At 37.0% G+C, this 20111-nt stretch overlaps 1 protein-coding gene across 1 annotated transcript in view; it reads right to left on the bottom strand.

Annotated features, from left to right (window-relative positions):
* The window catches only part of cpt1a2b (carnitine palmitoyltransferase 1A2b), an 80089-nt gene extending 62769 nt beyond the window's left edge, over nt 1-17320 (bottom strand). The window contains exons 1-8 of the mRNA XM_022664553.2: nt 17203-17320; nt 11306-11484; nt 9708-9847; nt 8151-8328; nt 6290-6391; nt 3264-3401; nt 1865-1942; nt 88-195 (exon numbers count right to left, since the gene is read on the bottom strand). Coding sequence (XP_022520274.2) covers nt 88-195; nt 1865-1942; nt 3264-3401; nt 6290-6391; nt 8151-8328; nt 9708-9847; nt 11306-11446 — 885 coding nt within the window. The 5' untranslated portion in view covers nt 11447-11484; nt 17203-17320. The remainder of the gene's footprint in view (nt 1-87; nt 196-1864; nt 1943-3263; nt 3402-6289; nt 6392-8150; nt 8329-9707; nt 9848-11305; nt 11485-17202) is intronic.
* Between the last annotated feature and the right edge of the window lie 2791 nt (nt 17321-20111).

The following is a 20111-nucleotide window of genomic DNA, read 5'->3' as shown; positions in this document are numbered from 1 at the left end:
GATGTTTGTTTTCCCCGGACAGACAGAGTTGCCAGTGGCTGCATGCATGTGGAGGGTGTGTCTAAAGAGTGTTTAGGCAGAACGTACAGGTTTCAGCTCCTCGCGGTTGACCTTGCGCCGGTACAGCAGCAGGGCGGTGATGGTGTTTCCGGCTCGGGCTGCCTGATTTGCTGTGGGGGTCACATACAGGTAATCCTGAGGAAACAGAAATCCAGATTATAATGGAAACAATTTAGCATAAAAAATGGATTTCTTCTTATGGGTTTTAGTTTAAAGTTAAGTTTGAAACATTTATCACATAGTAACTCTGATTTCTCTACAGCTGTGGTAAATGGAACCAGGTTTCACCATGATTTCGACACAAGTTTAATTATTTAATTCACTATTCAGAAGCACCAATGAACCGACGCATACACTACATGGACAAAAGTATCGGAACTATTTTAAAAGAGATTATTCTACTTTTGCTGGTGTTACTCTCTCTACTGTCCAGGAAATATGCTCTAGATTCACTAGATTTTGGAGCACTGCTTTCATTGTTCAATTATATCATGAATAGACATGAACAGTCTATAATGTTAATGGTAGGTTCCTTTTTTATTTCAACAGTGAGCGATAGAATATCAAAAATAAAATCCAGAAAATCAAATTGTACAAATTATATAAATAACATTTATTAAAACAACAATGTTCATTTTACTCAAACATATACCTATAAATAGCAAAATCAGAGAAACTGATTCAGAAACTGAAGTGGTCGCTTCATTTTTTCCAGAGCTGTATAATACACAAATTAGTCAGGAGAACACTCCAGTATTGAACACTATCTAAGTGGATAATATTTAGAGTATGTAATATATATATATTTTTAAAATTTTTTATTTCTAATTTTTCCCAATTTCTCCCCAATTTACATAGCCAATTACCCAGCCCACTCATTAGGACCCCCCCTATCACTAGTAATGCCCCAACACACCAGGAGGGTGAAGACTAACACATGCTTCCTCCGATACATGTGAAGTAGCATCACAGCGCGCTTGGAGGAAAGCGCTGCGACTCGGTTAAGATACATCAGCTCACAGACGACCTGTGCTGCAGACATCACCCTTTAATGATGTGGGGAGAGAGTACCATCTACCCACCCAGAATTTTGCTCCCTCTGAGCGCCAGCAGCTTGATGGCAATGAGCGGGGGTTCGAACTTGCGACCTCCCGCTCATAGTGGCAGCACATCAGACCGCTGGACCACTAAAGCGCCCTTTGAGTAGGTAATTTTTATATGCCCCCGGCAACATTTCCCTAGGCACAGCCTGGCTAACGCATGTGACACCAGTATCATTTTTTTACTAACCAAATTATGGTCATACAATAGATATATTATTTACATATTTAAAATGAGATACGGTAATGCAAGTTAATGCAACCGTCACTATATGTAATGCTGTATATATATGTAATGTTGACTATATGTAACGTTGATAAAACTATTTTGGACTATTTTGTCTCAAATTACCTTAAATGTATCCCTTCAAAACAGTTTACACCAAACTCTATAAGAATATGAATGAGCTTTCTTCATCTTCATAAATGATCTAAACTACACAGATGTTTGAATACAAGATACAAACCAGACTGACTGAGTAAAAACAATGAGCTGAGAATGTTTTGGTGCCAGAGCTAAACCTCTAACCTCATTAGCACTAGACTCAGACATCTCACAACCTGCTGTCTGAGAAGAAAGATTAATGCAGAGCAAATAGTACAAAACAGGACAGAGTGAGAGAGACAGGAGCTAAAGGAGAGACAGAGAGAAAGATAATCAGAGCATGGACATGAAAACTAATAAGCAGTTTAGGTAAGAGTACCATTCCATAGTAGTTGCTGTTGACCATGATGGGATTCCGGCCTCGCAGGTAAATATACTCCTCCCACCAGTCACTCACCTGCAGAAGGAGACAAGAGGTGGGGCAAGGAGGCAACAGTGAAAAAATAAGCATAGGAGAGAATAAGCATGAGGGGGTCACTAGAAAGTTCATAAGATCAGCGTTATTATGTTGGGTAACAATAAAAGATACAATGACGTTATATGTTACACATTATTATAATACTATTACAATGCTAACACATAAATTATATCATAAAAATTATACAGCTCTTTTCATTTGTATCTCCTTTGCATTGTTTGAAAAAGACAAATTAAACAAATTCTAAAAATGACATCCAATTAAACAGAACATTTAAATTGAGACAAAAGTTCAGGCACTTGGCGCATCAAATAATGTACAAAAAAATATTGCTTTATTAATTTAATTGGCACACCCATTTAAAATGTGTTTATAGTTAGGGATGTGCCATATTGTATCATATGCAGTAATATTGCCAAGTGTTGAATATAGTTAGTGCAAAAATACTCTGAAATATCGTGATATAATTTTAGGGCCACATAGATCATAAGTGTACAACTTTTTTGCTGTTTGTAGCAAAATGAAGATTCACACTGTTCTGTTCTCATTTTTCATTATATATCTATGAGATATTATAGATTAGTTTATATCTGCCCAATATCATTTATTTTACTGTGCATTATTGGCATCATGCCATATTGGATCATTGGATGATTCAATTCTGTTACAATCTGGGTAAAATCTCAATTAAGGGTGTGTCATATCATATCATATGCAATAATATCGCCAAATAAAATTCATTTTGTTGAAGTAGTGTTTTTTCATTCAATGTTTTGTCATATCGCCAAAAAATACTATCGCAAAAATACCCTGAAATATCTTAAGAAACTTTAAGGGCCATATTGCCCACCCATAATTACAGCTACTCTTTATAATGTGGAAAAAAAAAATAAAAATGGAATAAAAATAAACATTAACAGATTTCAAAATATTATTTTGGTGTTTTGGTGGTTTGAGCACTTTTATCCGTGCTCTTACATGTGAATAATGCGATACAGGTAGGAGAAAGCAGAGTTCATGCTCAAAAAAATCTAAAACTCTTATTGGTTGTATTGGTGGTATTGTTGTTATCCACTACACCACACCAATCCAACCAACTAACAGGAAGAGTTATGAGCCATGGCACTTTTACATTTTAGCTAGATTCAACTCTCTGCACTGTAAACAGCCCTAAAATACAGCTCAGAAAGGCCTTTTAATAGAATCTGGAACATACATATTATTACCCAAAGTTACAAATAAATAAAAAAGCAACAATGCAAGGGAAAATAAGAATGTAGTAAATGTTGTAAATACGTACGTAATTAGTGGCCCACAGGGCTTTAAGTTTAAGGTATCTCTGAAGGCGGTTTCCCAGACTGCTCTCAAACTCAGCAGCCAATCGGCTCACGCGCTCAAAATCTGCCGGACTCCGCAGGGGGCGAATTGACTCCAGATACTGACAATGGGACACACATAGAGAGGCATTAGTACAGTTTACTGAGACTAAACTCTTCCACAGTTTTTTTTTTTTGCCCAAAGTAAAGTCAGACATTTATTGCTAAATACAGGGGTTGGACAATGAAACTGAAACACTTGGTTTTAGACCACAATAATTTTATTTGGGCAGCCGTGTTTTTATGTTTTTTGGATACAATCCGGGTTAACACCCGAACATCCCTTTCAGACAGCTTCCTCTTACAGCATCCACAGTTAATCCTGTTGGATGTGGTTCATCCTTCTTGGTGGTGCGTATGTTGACATAACTCTGGACACTGTGACTCTTGATACATTACAAAGACTTGCTGTCTCGGTCACAGATGCGCCAGCAAGACGTGCACCAACAATTTGTCCTCTTTTGAACTCTGGTATGTCACCCATAATGTTGTGTGCATTGCAATATTTTGAGTAAAACTGTGCTCTTACCCTGCTAATTGAACCTTCACTCTCTGCTCTTACTGGTGCAATGTGCAATTAATGAAGATTAGCCACCAGGCTGCTCCAATTTATCCATGAAACCCCCCCACACTAAAATGACAGGTGTTTCAGTTTTATTGTCCAACCCCTGTACATTGCTAAATCATTGATAGTTGGCTTTCTGGATATTTATATAAAAATAAACAGAAATCAAGCATAACATTATGACATTGTCTCTTCCACCATTATCCGACTTTTGAGCTCCACTGAGCATATAGGACACATTGTAAACCTGTATATGTTTCTATGCATATCTTATTATTCTCCTTTCACTGTTCTTTAATGGTCAGGACAATCAAAAGAATAAATAATTCATTATTAGACTGTGAGAAGTTGTTGAATGCATTGTGGAAAGATGCATGTGTTTACACTGCTATAAACTGCTATAACATATTGCTCACAACCCTCCTGCAGTGGATTAACCGATCAAATTTGCATCTATTTCAAATGCTTCTTAGTTCAGAAAAAATAAATAGGTCTATTAGAAATTACTGAACATCTCCACATGTTTTGTGACGCGTTTATTGATCAAGTATGCCTATGTTATTTGTTTTCTCCTTTAGCCTGATAGCTCCAGACTAAAAGTAAAGAAGAAAGGTCATGACACTTAGCTAGAGAACCCTTTAGAGGTAGAATACAATTTTAATTAATTTCGCAAAGCTTTACTGCCTACGGTAGCTTGCAAATGTATTCATATTTTAATTGATAGACCAACATAAAGTAGCACATAATTGTGAAGTGTAATAAAAATTATACATGTTTTTTTTTATTTTTAATCAAATAAAAATCTAAAAAGTGTTACGTGCAAAAGTATCTCCTTTACTCTGAACCCCCGAAATAAAATCCAGTGTAATCAACTGCCTTCAGAAATCACTTAATTAGTTAATAAAGTCCAGCTGTGTGTAATTTAGTCTCAGTATAAATACAGCTCTTCTGTATCGACCTCAGTGGTTTGTTAGAGAACACTAGTGAACAAACAGCATAATAAAGACCAAGGAACTCATCAGACAGGTCAGAGAAAAAGTTGTGGAGAGGTTTAAAGCAGGGTTAAAGCAGCACTGTTCAATCAATCATCCAAAAAAAAAATTAAAGTATTCTACAACTTCTAAAACAACATGGCGATCCACACAAACTGACAGATTGATCAAGAAAAGCGCTGCTCAGGAAAGCAGCCAAGAGGCGCATGGTCACTCTAAAGAAGCTGCAGAAATCCACAACTCAGATGGGAGAATCTGTCCACAGGTAAACTATAAGTCGTGCACTCCACAAATCTGGCCTTTACGGAAGAGTGGCAAGAAGAAAACCATTGTTAAAAGAAAGACACAAGAAGTGATGTTTGCATGTTTGCCACAAGCCATGTAGGGCACTGTTACGTGCAAATGCACGTAGAGCATGTTTGTGTGTATGTTTGTGTGTGTCTGTTTGCAGGTGCAGCCTGGGGTGTGGTCCAGGTGCTGAGGTCCCACAGTGGGTGGAGCTCCTTTTATTTAAAGTCTGCCACCAGAGGAAAATAGAGGACAGACAGATACATGCAATCATGTATTTCTAACAATCAGTTCTAAAATGGGTTATAGCCAGTAGTATTTTGTCTCCTTATTTGTTCCTTTTTAGGTGCTGGACAGGTAAGAAGGAGCGCGCTCATACATTTTCCATCACGCAGGCCTTCTTTTGTTAAACACCCTAGGTAAGGGGGGGGCACCACTCTCTGTATGTTTTATTTATTACTTTAGGTTTAGTGTACTTAGTTATTGTTTTCATTGTTTCTTTAGAAAAGTTGTTATTCTTTTTGTTTTGTTAGCTTAGGGATTTGGTTTGTTTTGTTAAGTTCTTTCCTTTGGTGCCGTCCTGAGTTCCAGTTTTTCTTTTGAGAAATTGGTTTTGGATCTTCTGTCACTGTATATATTGAGTTGTGGCTTCAGTAAATGGTTTAAATGGCAATTTATCTGGTCTGTGGTTTTCTCCCTCACAGATTTACACACATTTAACTCATCCACAATGTTAAATGACCCTCTTATACCAAGACAAACTAAAGGGGTTGTAACATCACACTTTTCAGATTTCCATTTGATTTCCATTTTGAAAACCATGTATAATTTTTGTTCCACTTCACACTTATACAATTTTTTTGTGTTGGTCTATCACTTAAAATCTCAATCAATTACATTTAAATTTGCGGTTGTAAGACGGCTAAATATGAAAAAGTTCAAGTGTGCTGGAGACTGAGCTCCACACTGAATCACATACATGCAGAGTTTGTGGGTAATTATGGGCCTTTGCCAGTCTGTGTTAAATATCAGCTAGGCACGCATACCTTTTATTTACATTCCTGAAACACAAACACACAAGTACATTCCACATGTAGTGACTCACCCGGTCCAGTGTGTCTTTAATGGGAGGAACAGGCAGGTGTGGTAAAGAAGTCTGATAACTGTACAACAGCGGCTTCCTGCTGGAAAATAACCTGACCAGGGTCTGACCGGGGGAAGACAGATAGAAATATTATGTAAATAAAGCAACAAAAGTTAGTTTTAAAAGCATGGTGCAGATTGGTGCTGTAAATGCTTTAAAACAAATGCAAAGACTTTGGACACAATGGATGACCGTCGCCTGACCCTTTCTGTCAAGGACATTTAACCAGGGCAGGTCAACAACTGTGCAATCTCATCTATGCACATAATAAATGAGGTATTAATGTAAGATATCGATTATGTTTATTATGTTCTTCTGTGGGAACTGTATTGTCTTAGGGCGTTTTCATCACACCTCAATGTCTGGACCAAGGTTCATGAGTTTTTTTCCAATGTATACTTTTGATCTGATTAGTTTTGGTTTAACACTGCAGTTTAGTGAATGTATAGTATGTTCTGTTCTCATCACCTATGTGAGCTGTCTCTGTATACCTGACATTGGTTTGTTTTAGAGGGGTGTGGGTCGGACATTGGCATGTCGACAATCCAGTGAGTTGCTTTTCCAAATGTTGTGCTGAATTCTGCCTCCCTGACAGAATCCAACTCCCTTGGACTGTATATGTGAGCGTAACAGATTACCTTCAGATTCATTTTTTTTTTTATTTTACCAAAAATTAGATTTTTTTTTCATTAAAACATTCTGCATTGCTGATTTACACTAAACTCATTCAAACTAAGAACAAAAACAAGTTTTACAAAAAAAGTGTTAAACAAACCAGAATATGTTTTATATTTTAGAATCTTCAAAGTAGGCACCTCTTGCTTAGATAGAGAAATCACATCTGACATTTTCTCAGTCAGCTTTATGAGATTAAATAACCTTCAGTTAACAGCTGTGCTGAACTTGTCAAGAGTTAATTACTTGAATTTCTGGCCTCTTAATGTGTTTGAAAGCATCAGTTATGTTGTGAAGTTGGTATACAGTGAACAGCCCTTATATGACTAATCCATATTATTATTTATATAATAAATAATATATATATATATATATATATATATATATATATATACAAGATATAAATATACTTAAGTAAAAAAAATACTTTAAGAAATGAAGGTCAGTCAGTCCAAAATATTTGAAGAAGAGGATGATGAAAGTATTCTTAGGTGCAGTCGCAAAGACCATCAAAAATGTTATGATAAAATGAATTAAGAAAGATTAAGGACCAAGAGTTACCTCTGTTGCACAGGATAAGTTCACCACATTTACCAGCCTCAGAAACAGCAAGTTACCAGCAGCCCAGATAAGAGTCACCTAAATGCTTTAAAGTATCCAGAGTATTTTGGTTTGTTTAACATTTTTAAGTTACTACATAATTCCTTTTGTGTTTCTTCACAGTCTGGATGATTTTAGTATTTATTTACAATGTAGGGAAAAAAATTAACAAACATTTGACTGGTAGTGTATATGTTTATGAATAAGAATTAATTTACATTTACAATTGATAAAGCAGTTGCAAGCATAATCTACTGTGGAAATAATATTGCACACCACATATATATGCACATGGGTCCTTTGTCTTATTATGGACTCATCAGTAAAGATTTTTGTCCAGAGGGGCTGCGTTCAATGCAACCCAGCATGCACTGTGGCATGCAGTGACTCTGGTGGCTTTTTCATTGAAATGAATAGGATAAGACGAGGCTTAAGTGCCATTGGACACGTTCCTTCTTCAAAAAAACGAATGAAGAATTAATGATGAATTTTTATCGTCACTGTGGATTGTCCTGAAAATATGTGTTAATGAAGGGGAGACACTAACCACCCAGACTTTGGTGATGTTGGAGATGCGGCCATGCTGCTCAAACATCCAGCGGTGATAGGAGAGCAGAACTTTCAGACAGAACCTCAAAGCCGAGATCACAGAGAGCCACAGCAGAGTACTGAACACCAGTGCTGACACCATCGTCTGACCATTAGCACTCAGAGTGAGAGAAAGACTAGGAGAAAGAGAAAGAGAGAGAGAGAGAGAGAAAGAAAGAGTATTATGTAATAAATACAGTAGGGGTGGGCAATATTATATAGTATACAATATATCGTGACACAGAAATATTATGATATTAAAAATCCATATCGTGATAATAGGGCTGTTCTAACTTAAACGTAGTCTATTATTCACTGTGAAGCTTTAGTTGTATTTATTGTATAATTGTTTTAGTTTGCAGTTTATATTCATGCACTAAATATTCTGCAATATTTTTTGTTGCATTATATTATTTTATGCTATATCATTTATTTTGCCACATTATGATTATTCTGTTATACTATTATACTATATTTCTGAAATGAATTAATTATTTTAGTTTTCCTATATCGCCAAGTATATCGTTATCGTAAAAATACCCTGAAATATCGTTATATTATTTTAGAGCCATATCGCCCACCCCTAAAATGCAGTAATTACAATAAATATTATATAGTTATATATTAAATGCAATTACTGTATCCTCTGCCCTTCATATATATTTACAAATGACTTTAGTACAGGGGTGTTCAAACTTTTTTTGTTGGGGGCCAGAAGAAGAAATATATTTTAAGTCACGGGCCACAGACTCTGTAATACTTTCCGCTTTTAGACTCTTTGCCCCGTTTTTCTGCGCTAGAAATGCGCACTCTCTCCGCTTTTAGACTCTTTGCCCCGTTTTTCTGAGCTAGAAATGAGCACTCTCTCCGCTTTTAGACTCTTTGCCCCGTTTTTCTGCCTAGAAATGTGCACCCTCTCCGCTTTTAGACTCTTTCCCCCTTTTTTCTGCGCTAGAAATGCGCACTCACTCCACTTTTAGACTCTTTGCCCCTTTTTTTCTGCACTAGAAATGCACACCCTCTCTGCTTTTAGATTCTTTTGCCCCGTTTTTTGCGCTACAAATGCGCACCCTCTCCGACTCTTTGGCCCGCTTCTGACACCTAGCGTTCAAACTTTGAATCTCACATTATAAAACCTGTTTAACAGCAGGCCAACTTTCATTCTATTACTAAAATACCTTGCGGGCCGCTCCAAAAAAGGAAACGGGCCGCAAATGGCCCGCGGGTCGTAGTTTGGTCACCCCTGCTTTAGTATTTAAATACTAATTACAGTATTTAACATCTAGCTTCTCAAAAGATTAACTAGGTACTGATGTACTATTTATTGTTTCTTTCTTTAAAACATGTATCTAGCTTTTGTTGGAATAACTGTCTCTGCTGTCCAGGGAAGTCTTTCTTCTGTATTTTGGAGCAGTACATGCACTGAGTGTATCATAGCTGGGAAGTGATCTAATCTGGCTTACATCACTGTTATTACCAATATAGATATAGAAGTTACCTGGCCTGTGTATGTTACCTGAGGGGCAGGTGATCCTGTATCTTTGCAATCAGACCCATGGAGGGGTCAGACTGTGCATGCAAGGTGGCCAGGATCACTATGACAACAAAGAGCCAGGAGGAGGGGCTAGCGGGATACACACCCCTCAGGACCCCATTCTGTTAAGAGAGAAGGCATTTATAAATACACATTAATAACTCAAACACACACACAACAAACAAAACTGGATAGTGTAATACATTAATAACCTTTATACAGTGTTACACCATATGCCACAATATCTAAAAACTACGTGAGGCCTATTTTAGCTGTCTATATGCAAGCATGCAAAAGAAATTTACTAATTCTCTTAATTAATCATGGGTGTGTTTTGGGTAAAATGTGAAAAGGGGGGGTGTACACATATTAATAGCACCTGTATTGCCAAGATAGCAATAAACATCTGACAGTTGACTGTTGTCCAGGTTCATTTTAATCAGTAGTGCACCTGTGTTTTCTGTTGCCAAAATAGCTTATTTACTTAAACACACCTCACTTCCAGATTACCACATACACCAATGTAGACATATTCGCAAGTGACTTTGCTATTTAAACGAAACAGGCAGAATAGGTGAAAATATGTAGGGTGAAAGATAGCAATGAGCATCGCGACACACCTTGCGCAGTGTGTAAGATAGGGCCCTGTATCTTAAAATGAAATTAGTTTTTACAAATTAAGACAATTATTAAGATAGACTATCTTACCACAGTTAGTTATGATCCTGAATGTGATTGGCTGAGAGGGGTTCTAAGAGTGCCGTTATCAGCCGGTAATGCACTGTAATTGAAGCTCTCCATGTATTACTCTGCCACATACAGGTAACCTAGCAACGATGCAGTGCTTACAAGCCAAACAATGCAGCTACAAACAGAGCAGCAATGGAACTTTTTGAACTTGTAGAGTGTTTATAACCAAACTGCTCGAATTTTCTCTTCTTCGTTAGCTAAATTTTTTTTTATAAAAAGTGATAATGGAACTGTGGTATAATCTCAATAATACACTCTAGTAGTGCCAATATTACATGCTAAAGCACTCCCTCTTGTGTATTATTGCTTAATTAGAACTGATTCACTGAAGAAAGCTAAATTGTGATGTTATGTTCTAAAATGTTCAGAGTTCAGCACTGTAGAGATTTACCTGCATTGTGTTGTGTTTGAACATGCTCTTTATTGGGCTGGGGTGTTTAGTTTGTTATCTGGCTAGCTAATGTTACTATCTATGTAGTTTTAAGCAGAGCTGGAGTACAAACAAGGCAGAACCGGTCACATTTTGCCCTTCTATCCCTCTGACATGCTTTCCATCCATCAACCTTTTTGAGAGTTGATCTTGTCTAAATGTTTATAAATGGCGTTTCAGTCAGTCTGATTGAGTGTGTTTTGTGGTGAACACTATGTCAGCTAGCTATCGTGCTAAATAAACTAATGCAAAATGTTCATCTGCACTACTTGCTCACTGGCTCACACTTCTCCCTGCCTCAGGTAATACCATGAACTGTGGTAATATTATGTGGTATGCCAGTACATTAAAAAAGTGCTTTACACTACTTCTGCATGTCCTGTTTTAACCCCACACCCACCTTCATCCTGCTAAAACGGTTCTTCCAGGAGCGCAGGCCAGAGTGACAGATCTGCCCGAGGGCCTGGCGGGACAGCTGCAGGTCAACGCCATCCGGAGTGATGGTGAACTGAAATGCCACGGCCTGGTGAGCCTCAGCCATTGCAGTAAACACACTGCTAAACACAGCTAAACACCACCCTGATGAAGGAAAGAACAAATACATACAATTAACAAAGTTCAATTCCAATCCTTTTACAAATTAGGTGATCAGCCAAAATTAAAACCCACATGATCAAGTCACGGAACCCAATACTAGTCATTGTCCCATGACTTTTGGCATGACAGTGTAGTGTTCATAATAAAGTCATCAGTAGGAGCAGTTCCTGTATGTTTGTTTAAGTGCGTTCCATGGTATGAAGAGAAGGTTTACATAATTATGATTGTTATGATTATTTAAAGATTAAAAAGAAGATAAACAGCATTCTTTCTTTCTTTCTTTTCCACACTGTTGTTATTAAAAGCACAGATTGAAGTTCTTTTGTGGTTAATTTTAAATAACCTGGTCAATTTTAGTACCAAAGTAGTATTAATTCAGCAGTTTCTTCAAAAAACAGCAAAATCTGAACAGCTCTGCACTTAATATGTCGATAATGAGTTACGTTATCATATCGTTATTAACAAAGCAACCAGGTTTGCTCCTCAGATATACAGTGAGAACTGATAGAAGGAGAGAGACAAAAAAAAAAAGAAAAGATAAACAAATCACTGTCTAGGCCCAAAAATGCACTCTTATTCTATAACAACACCAAAGCAGATGGCTAGGGCCTACATAATGATGGGGCTTTCAGTTTGTTGAAAAGAGTGACAGAACATTCGTTATCTTGACGGACGCTTGTAGGACAACAAAACAATGCTGAAAATTCAAGGTGGGCCCCAGCTAATGTATGAAGAGGTATGACGGGCAGATTTAGAACAAAGCCCCACCCCTTCCCCCAACCCTAAAGAAAAGAAAGTACTTCAGGTTCACCAAAGGGGCCTCTAGACGTACTGTAATCTTGTCCTAGGCCCCCTATTGTCTAGAGGCAGCCTGAACTGACCCCAAACACAATGTCCATGACAACATGTAGAACAAATCCAGCACTAATGACAACTTGTAAAACAAATCCACCACAAATGACAATATGTAGAACAAATTCAGCACAAATTACACTAATAACATGGGGACAAACAGTTCAGCTTTTTACAATAAACTTTTTACAAAATAAATTAGTTGAGTTATTTATTTTCAGTCCCAATCTGATACTTGAAACTACGATATCAAAAATGACCATTTTCAGTACAAAACAAACAAGTACTAAATAGCCATATAAATAATTTCCATTTAAATATGCCTCTTTTCTTACATAAACAAACTAAAAATGTTACACAACAACAGTACACAAAGACAGTAATAATGATGTAGTGTGGTTTAGGCCAGGCTGACTAGATTTAGACTAGACTTTTTTTTACTAATTGAGGTAGCGGATGGTTCCATAAGTAGATTGCTGAATTAGTGTGCTAATCGGCAATAAATCAGTGTTGATAAACAGCGCAAGCGGCCAAAAACTCACTTACATCACAAGGGATTCTCGATGTGAGTCTATTGTGAACTCGTGAAGTTATAACATAACATTTTAATAAATGAGTGATTTTTCACCCGATTCCAAACCCTTGAAAAACCGCAATCATCCTTGATTTCCGATCACATAATCACATAATAGTTTTTTTAGAATTTAGGATAAAGAAAAAAATAGGGTTAAAATGGTTGTGGTTTGTTAGATATAAGGCTAATATAGTTATGATTACATTTTTACTTATGCTTAGTGCTAGGTTTAAGGTTAGGATTAGGGATTAGGCTGAATCAGAGACTGTAAAAAAGATGGACGCTGTGTCGTCGTTCCCATTCATTCAATGAAAATGAAGTCAAAATCTTCCGCCATGTTGGCGATCCTGAAACCCCAATCTGTGCAGTAGAGACCAGAGGAGGGAGAAGGACTGTGGAGAGACAGCCTACTCATTTAAATAAACCCACCCCTGAGGGCTGCTATACGCAGTCTATGGTCCCGCCCATACAGTCATTGGTCCCACCATGGCTAGGTGTAACCCAGCCCTTTACAAAAACCACACCTTTTTGAATAGAGCTGAATAACGTTTAAAAAAACGAGTTCTGTGGGGATATAAAAATTTGACAATATAAGCAGAGGTTACCCTAGCTGCTGCTTTTAAATAATGGACGTAGAATTACAGTATACTGGAAAAAAAACTTGATTGAAAGTTGTCTGTTTTGCCATTGAAACCAATGGGGATGGGTGGGGTTACACAGCTTTCTGCAACCGAACAGCAGGGGGCACCCAACCTGTGGTGGCTTCACTTTTGAGAGACGATGCTCTGTCCAGCTATACACAGTCTATGGGCTGAATAGACTGATTTGCACAGAGTTTTTGGGACACCTGTGTCTATGTTTATCAAGCTTTTTTGAAGTTAATGTCTCTGCTCTCCAAGGAGGTCTTTATAAGAGATTTTGGAACATTGCTGTTAGGATTTGATTGTGTTCAGTGTCCGTCATCAGATCACAAACAAAACATGGACTCATCACTAAAGAAGATGTGGTTCCAGTCCTTAGCAGTACAGATTTCTCATTACCAACACCACTGCAAACAAAAGTGAAAGATGACCAAGATGCTCATCAAAACAACCATCCTGCTTCTCTCAGTCCAATAAGAAGCCCCTCTCAATGTTTATTAATTAGGTAGCATGTCTTTGAGTGCATCAAAGTGTCATGCCTAGCAGTCAGTGATCTCTCACCAAAAGGTACACTACACAAAAGTATGTTCTCAGAGCCTTTTTTTAGGGCAATGGGGAAAGCACTTTAACACTGTCTTGTGCTTCTAGTGTCTAATCAAAGCACACGGGTACACATTTATACATCTGCCTGAGACATAACTGCATGTCCAGTTATACAGAAATCCAGGGTCTTTAAAACAGCAGTTGGTTCCAGAGTCATGTTTACACTTCAAGTACAAAGCCCTCCACATATCAGACACACTAGGGAACTGTAGGATGTGTGTGCCTGTTTAAACACAGCCATAGAGCTCCATTCACACCAGTAAGAGAGAGAGTGAGTGTGGGGTGAGACAGAGCTGTAAAGGAATGAGCTCAGCACTGAGGGTCAACTACAGCGAGTCATTTTAGCCCCTTCTCTTTCACCAGCAGAGCGTGCAGACCTTTGTCTAAAGCATTTCCCTACACAGCATGTGTCTGTGTGTGTGTTCTTGTACTACTATATCTGTGAGGAATAAACATTCTCACAGTGATGGGATTAAAAGAAAACATTAAATTTAAAAACTTTTAAACAGGCTGTTTTTATCAAAAAGTCAAGGCACCCATTAGCACTTTTTTACAATTCAAGCTCTACAAACAATCTTTAAACTTGTCATTCAACCAATTGAAATGACCACAACCAACTGGAGTACAGCACCTAGATGAACTCAAGACTTGAGAACTGGTACACCCATGCACCCATGGGTATGGGCCTAATGTTGTGCAGTTAGAGTTATGATTATGGGCATTACGATAAGGTTAAGGTCAAGTTTAGGGTTAATATGACTGTGGTTAACATTACATTGTAGCTTAACATGATAATGGTTAAGTCTAGGAATGACTTATCATCATAACTTCCTTTTAAGATGGTGGTACCCGGAGAAGTACCACAAAATACTGTCCACTTTCAAAGTTCTTAGCACATCGTTTTAAATGTCAGGGCCCTCAGAAATTCTACCAATCAAGTGTGAAGCTACTTTGAGCTTGTTAATGGTGTAAAAATGTGTTAAAAAAAAAAAACGATGTCTTTGCATGGGCAATGCTATGCCCCACATCGCTAGCATTGTAAGAATGCTGGGACCATCAGCTAAAAAAGCTGTATTTTGGAATTCTGGGGGTAAACAGAGGTGGGCTATTTGATAAAAGTATATATTTGTTATCAGGTTTCACTACACCCCAAATCTATTTCACACTGGACTTCTGCTTTAATATGTGTATGATTAAGATTATATTACAGCTTTATATGATATTGGATTAATATAGGTATGGTAAAGATTATGTTTGGTTAGTGTTTATCAATGTTTATCAATTCAATTGTTTAAGAATTTAGAGCTAAATTCGAAAATAAAAAATTGTAAAACCTCTTTATTATTTAAATAATAAAGAGTTTGGAGTGGTATTGAAAAAGCAGGTTTTCTTCCATTTTCATATTTTTTATTTTTGCACCTCACAACTAGAATTTCAAGAAAAATGAAAAAGAATCTCCTCTCAATTTTCTAATTTTTCCGTCTTGTAACAAAAGTAAGTTGCATTATACCATCAGATTTTTGTTACAAGATGCAAAAAAGGAAAAACCACAGCCGACACTGTCAGCTAAAGAGTGTACAGCTTTTTTTTGTAAAACTAGTGTTTACACAGCTAGTTAGCATTAGCTATCATGTGTAAGTAACTATTGGGTTAAATTGTCTCTCCAATTGATTCCGCATTTTACCAAGACCTTAAAAATACAATAAGCAAGCACGGTTTGACAAGGTAGCACAACTTGACAGAACAGCAGACAAATCGGGCGCCGTTCGGGTCAGATTTAATGATATAAAGCGGACTCTGGGGCTTTGGCGTTGCAAAACTACCCAAGCACCAAATCACCAAGTCTGAGGTAAAAGTTTAGTAGCGTTAGTTTAGGCGCCGTGGCATTAAGCGAAGTTAAAGATTAACTTTACCTAGCACTCAGTGCTAAATCTTTAACTAACTAAGGCTGTATCTCTGAAAACATTTTGTGCTTTGAGTTTTAGAGCTGCAAAATTGTAAAATTGACTGTGGAGGGAGGCAGGTAGGCGATATGTTTGCAGGGAGGGATATTTAAGAGCTGAAATCCTGTCCTTCTTCAGAGACCTGTAATCCAGTGAAATAAAGAATCACTGGAGCACTTTTTTTTCACAAAATGGCTCACAAGGCATTTATTCATACTAAAGATTAAATGAGACCTTTAAACGTGAATTTTGAAGGCCATGCTTTCCCAAAAGATCAATTTGTTTTCAGAACAGTCATAACCATAAATCACGCAGATCACTCCCCCTAAATGTATAACTAAAGTATACATTTGGTGCCCCCAGCGGCCTATGGGAGTACTACAATCACAACGCTGCTGTGTATTATGATTAAATTTTAGCCATTTGACGAGAGAAGTCGTTAGAATTTGCACAATGTTACTTAAAATGATATATTATTAACACAAACTCCACATTTACAACACATACACGAAGCTACTGGACTATTAAACACCTTACATAAGCCTGAACTGACACAAACCACTCCCTCCACATTACACACACACACACACAACCTTTCAGAGGAAAAACAGGGTTTACAGCCAAAGAAATGCACCCTTGGAACATTTGGACATTAAATTGTGAGTTTTAGCTCATAGTTTAGTCACGAACATTTCTTCACCAAACATAACCTAGCTAATAGCTTGTTAGTCACGTTCAGTTACCGACTTGGTTTAGAAAGAGTTTAAAAAAAAAAAGCGGTTAACCTAGCCTAGCTAGTTAACGTTGCTTAGCTACTTAACCTGCTTAACCGTCTTTTCTCTGTGTTTTACTCACTTGGTTATCTGTTTTTCTGGTTATCTGGTTTTCTCCTCTTGTTTTTAGTGTTTTGGTGGTAGCTAGGTTATGTTTTGTTTAACTGAGAGATCCTTTTGTCCACCTCTTCTCCAGACCCTTCTCCAACAAAAGCGCGCACTACAGCTTTTATCCAGCAGAAAAAAAAAAACAGAAAACCAGAGAGAGAGAAAAAGACACAAACACAATGAAGACTAAACCTAAACGAACCTACCTTTAAACACGGCCGGCCGGCTATCCTGTGTAGACTGTAGCTATAGCTGCGGCTCCAGAAGATTCCAGCGCTACAGAAGTGAGAAGTAGATGTTCCACTACACACACACACACACACACCCTATACACACACAGAGACACACCCCCAACCACGCCGCCTACCACTCGCTTACGTCACGTTTATTTCAGTCATACACTAGTCCGTATGGAGAGGAACTATGCTAACCATACACTACACCAGAGGTGGAAAAAGTACTGGAAAATTGTAATTAAGTATAAGTACCTTTACTTTGCTAAAATTCTACTCAAGTAAAAGTAAAAGTACCTATCTAAAAATCTACTCGAGAAAAAGTAAAAAAGTACTCAATTTAAAATTTACTTTGAGTAAAAGTTACATAGTTACTTTTATTTATTTGATGTGAAAAAGTACAAATCATAAATTAAATCATTATTAAATTAAATAATTTGGACCTTTCAGGCAGTATTTGTTCAGAACACCCCATAAAATTTTTTTTTCAAGAACAAGTGGCAATTCTTTCTTCACTGTTAAAAAGTTATGGTCATATAGGTGACTATAAACCGTATTATTAATATTTAACCATTATTATTTTTTAACTTGCCATCGCTATGCTTTAACTGCTATTTACATGTTTTTTTTTTAACACCCAAGCAGATTGTTTAATGTTCCCAATAAAAACTTAAGGAATTATCATTAAAAACATGAAATCATACAAAAAAAATTTGGTCTGCGCATGCGCAGTGCCGTAAAGGAGCACATATCGATGGGTTCCCCCGAGCTGCGTGCACAGACCCCAGCTTACACAGCTGATACACACAGCGTCTCTCCCGCTAACCGTAATAAACACTGCATGGAGAGGTTCAGCTGTGCTACCATGGAGAACAAAACTCATTTTTTTTATTCAGACAATTTGTTTGTTTTTTTTCATTTCAGCATTTCATTTGTTACTCAGTAACGGGGAGTTTTCCAAAGTAGCGAAGTAAATTACTTGTGTCAAAATGAACTTGAGTAAAAGTAAAATTACCTAATTTAAAAACTACTTTAAAAAATTACAAATTACTTATAAAATCTACTCAATTACAGTACTGTGAGTAAATGTAATTCGTTACTTTACACCTCTGCACTACACAACTTTGAAAGACTAGTCACAGACTTTTTACTTACAGACTAAGATTTTGCAAATACTGGGGATCTTGAAGGATCTATACGAATTTGAAAAGACTCTAAAAAAGACTTTTAACAGACTAAAGTCTGACACACTCTCAGATCTAAAGACAAGTCACAGACACTGGGGATCTTGCAGGGTCACTATTTGTGAGATTATTTCCCATCATGCTTCTCGTGGAGTTTACATACAATACATATTACATATTAAGTTACAAAGAATGTGTTTATCAATACTGTGATTTATCAGAGACTCACAACTTTTGTCCCCGTCAACAGTTTTTTTTTTCTGTCACACTGATAGATCTGGTAGTGCAGTAATACAGAATAAATGATGTAAAAGAGAAAGCAGGTATCAGCAGATATGACAAAACTGAATATAAACCTGTGCAAGTATTCAATTTAAGTTAAGTGTAAGTAGTGTTAATGAGTGCAAATGAACAGGATGTACAGTAAAATGTCAATAGAGTCACAGACTGCAGATGTACATGTTGTACAGAGTGTGATTAAAGTACAGATAAAAACAGTGTGTGATTTAAAAAAAAATCTATGAGACTCATTCCTCATCCATCCTCCTCTCTTTTCCGGCTCCACTGGGAGAAGTTGAAGAGTCTGATGGCTCTCGGGACAAGGGATCTCCTGGGTCTGTCTGTAGAGCAGCTCTGTGACAGGAACCTGCCACTGAAACTGCTCCTATGATTCATGAAGGTGGTGTGCAGTGGGTGATCATCATCATACATGATAGAGGGCAGATTTTACAGAGTCCTCCTCTCTGCCACCATAACCACAGAGTTTCCTGGAGATTTTATCTGACTTGCGGGCATCAGGGAGCCTTTATAACGTCCAGGAGACTCGAAAAGTCTGTATTATGAATACAATCAAATCCTCACTGCAATGCTCCAATAGTAGAAAGCCTCCCCTGAACAGAGATAGTGAACTTATATGGATCTTTTTTGGATGCCTTGTATTAGACTGTAGAAGATAAGCATGGCCAAAAATGACACATAATGACAAAAGTTCACCAACATAACAAAAAAAAAGGTAAAAAAAATAAAAATGTATCATTAAAAAACAGTCCATTTTAAATAAGTCTTAAATGTTTTTAAATTTGTGTATTAATATCATGGATTAAATTTGGATAAAATACTATCCACAACAATGTTCTGATAAAAAATTCTAGAATTAGTACTATGCATAGAATTACAGAAATAGAACATGAACAGAATTGGTTGCTAAGGTCCGTAGCAGTCCAGGTTTATTGTTTACAACACTAACACAAATAAAGCTGACTGTGGCTAGCTGAGGGACAGCTTAGATTTTGGTTAATTCCTAAAAGCGACGATGCTGTAATGGCATGTCTAGTGGTCAACGATCTCTCACCAAGAGGTACACTACCTAAATGTTTTTTTTTTGTCACGGAGTAGCACTTTTACACTCTCTTGCACAAAGGCCTAATGTCTTATTTGACCACAGCTGTAATTATTTACTTATCTGCCTGAAACTGCATGTATAACTAATACTAATAATTATGTTGAACAGACAATCATGCCGTTCAGAAATGAAAATATCATGAAGTAGATGATAAATTAGTTAATATATTATTTTTTTTTTACGATTATTAACATGTTTATTAACTTATATAATTTTTCTAAATTTGAACATGGCGATTTAAAAAATAAATATATCATAGTAAATTGAGACAGGAAAGACAGTAGACTGTTTTGATT

The sequence above is a fragment of the Astyanax mexicanus genome, chromosome 19, assembly GCF_023375975.1.
Source record: "Astyanax mexicanus isolate ESR-SI-001 chromosome 19, AstMex3_surface, whole genome shotgun sequence".
In the NCBI taxonomy this organism is placed as follows: domain Eukaryota; kingdom Metazoa; phylum Chordata; class Actinopteri; order Characiformes; family Acestrorhamphidae; genus Astyanax; species Astyanax mexicanus.
The sequence above is the reverse complement of the archived record's forward strand: the minus strand, read 5'-3'. Positions and strand labels throughout refer to the sequence as shown.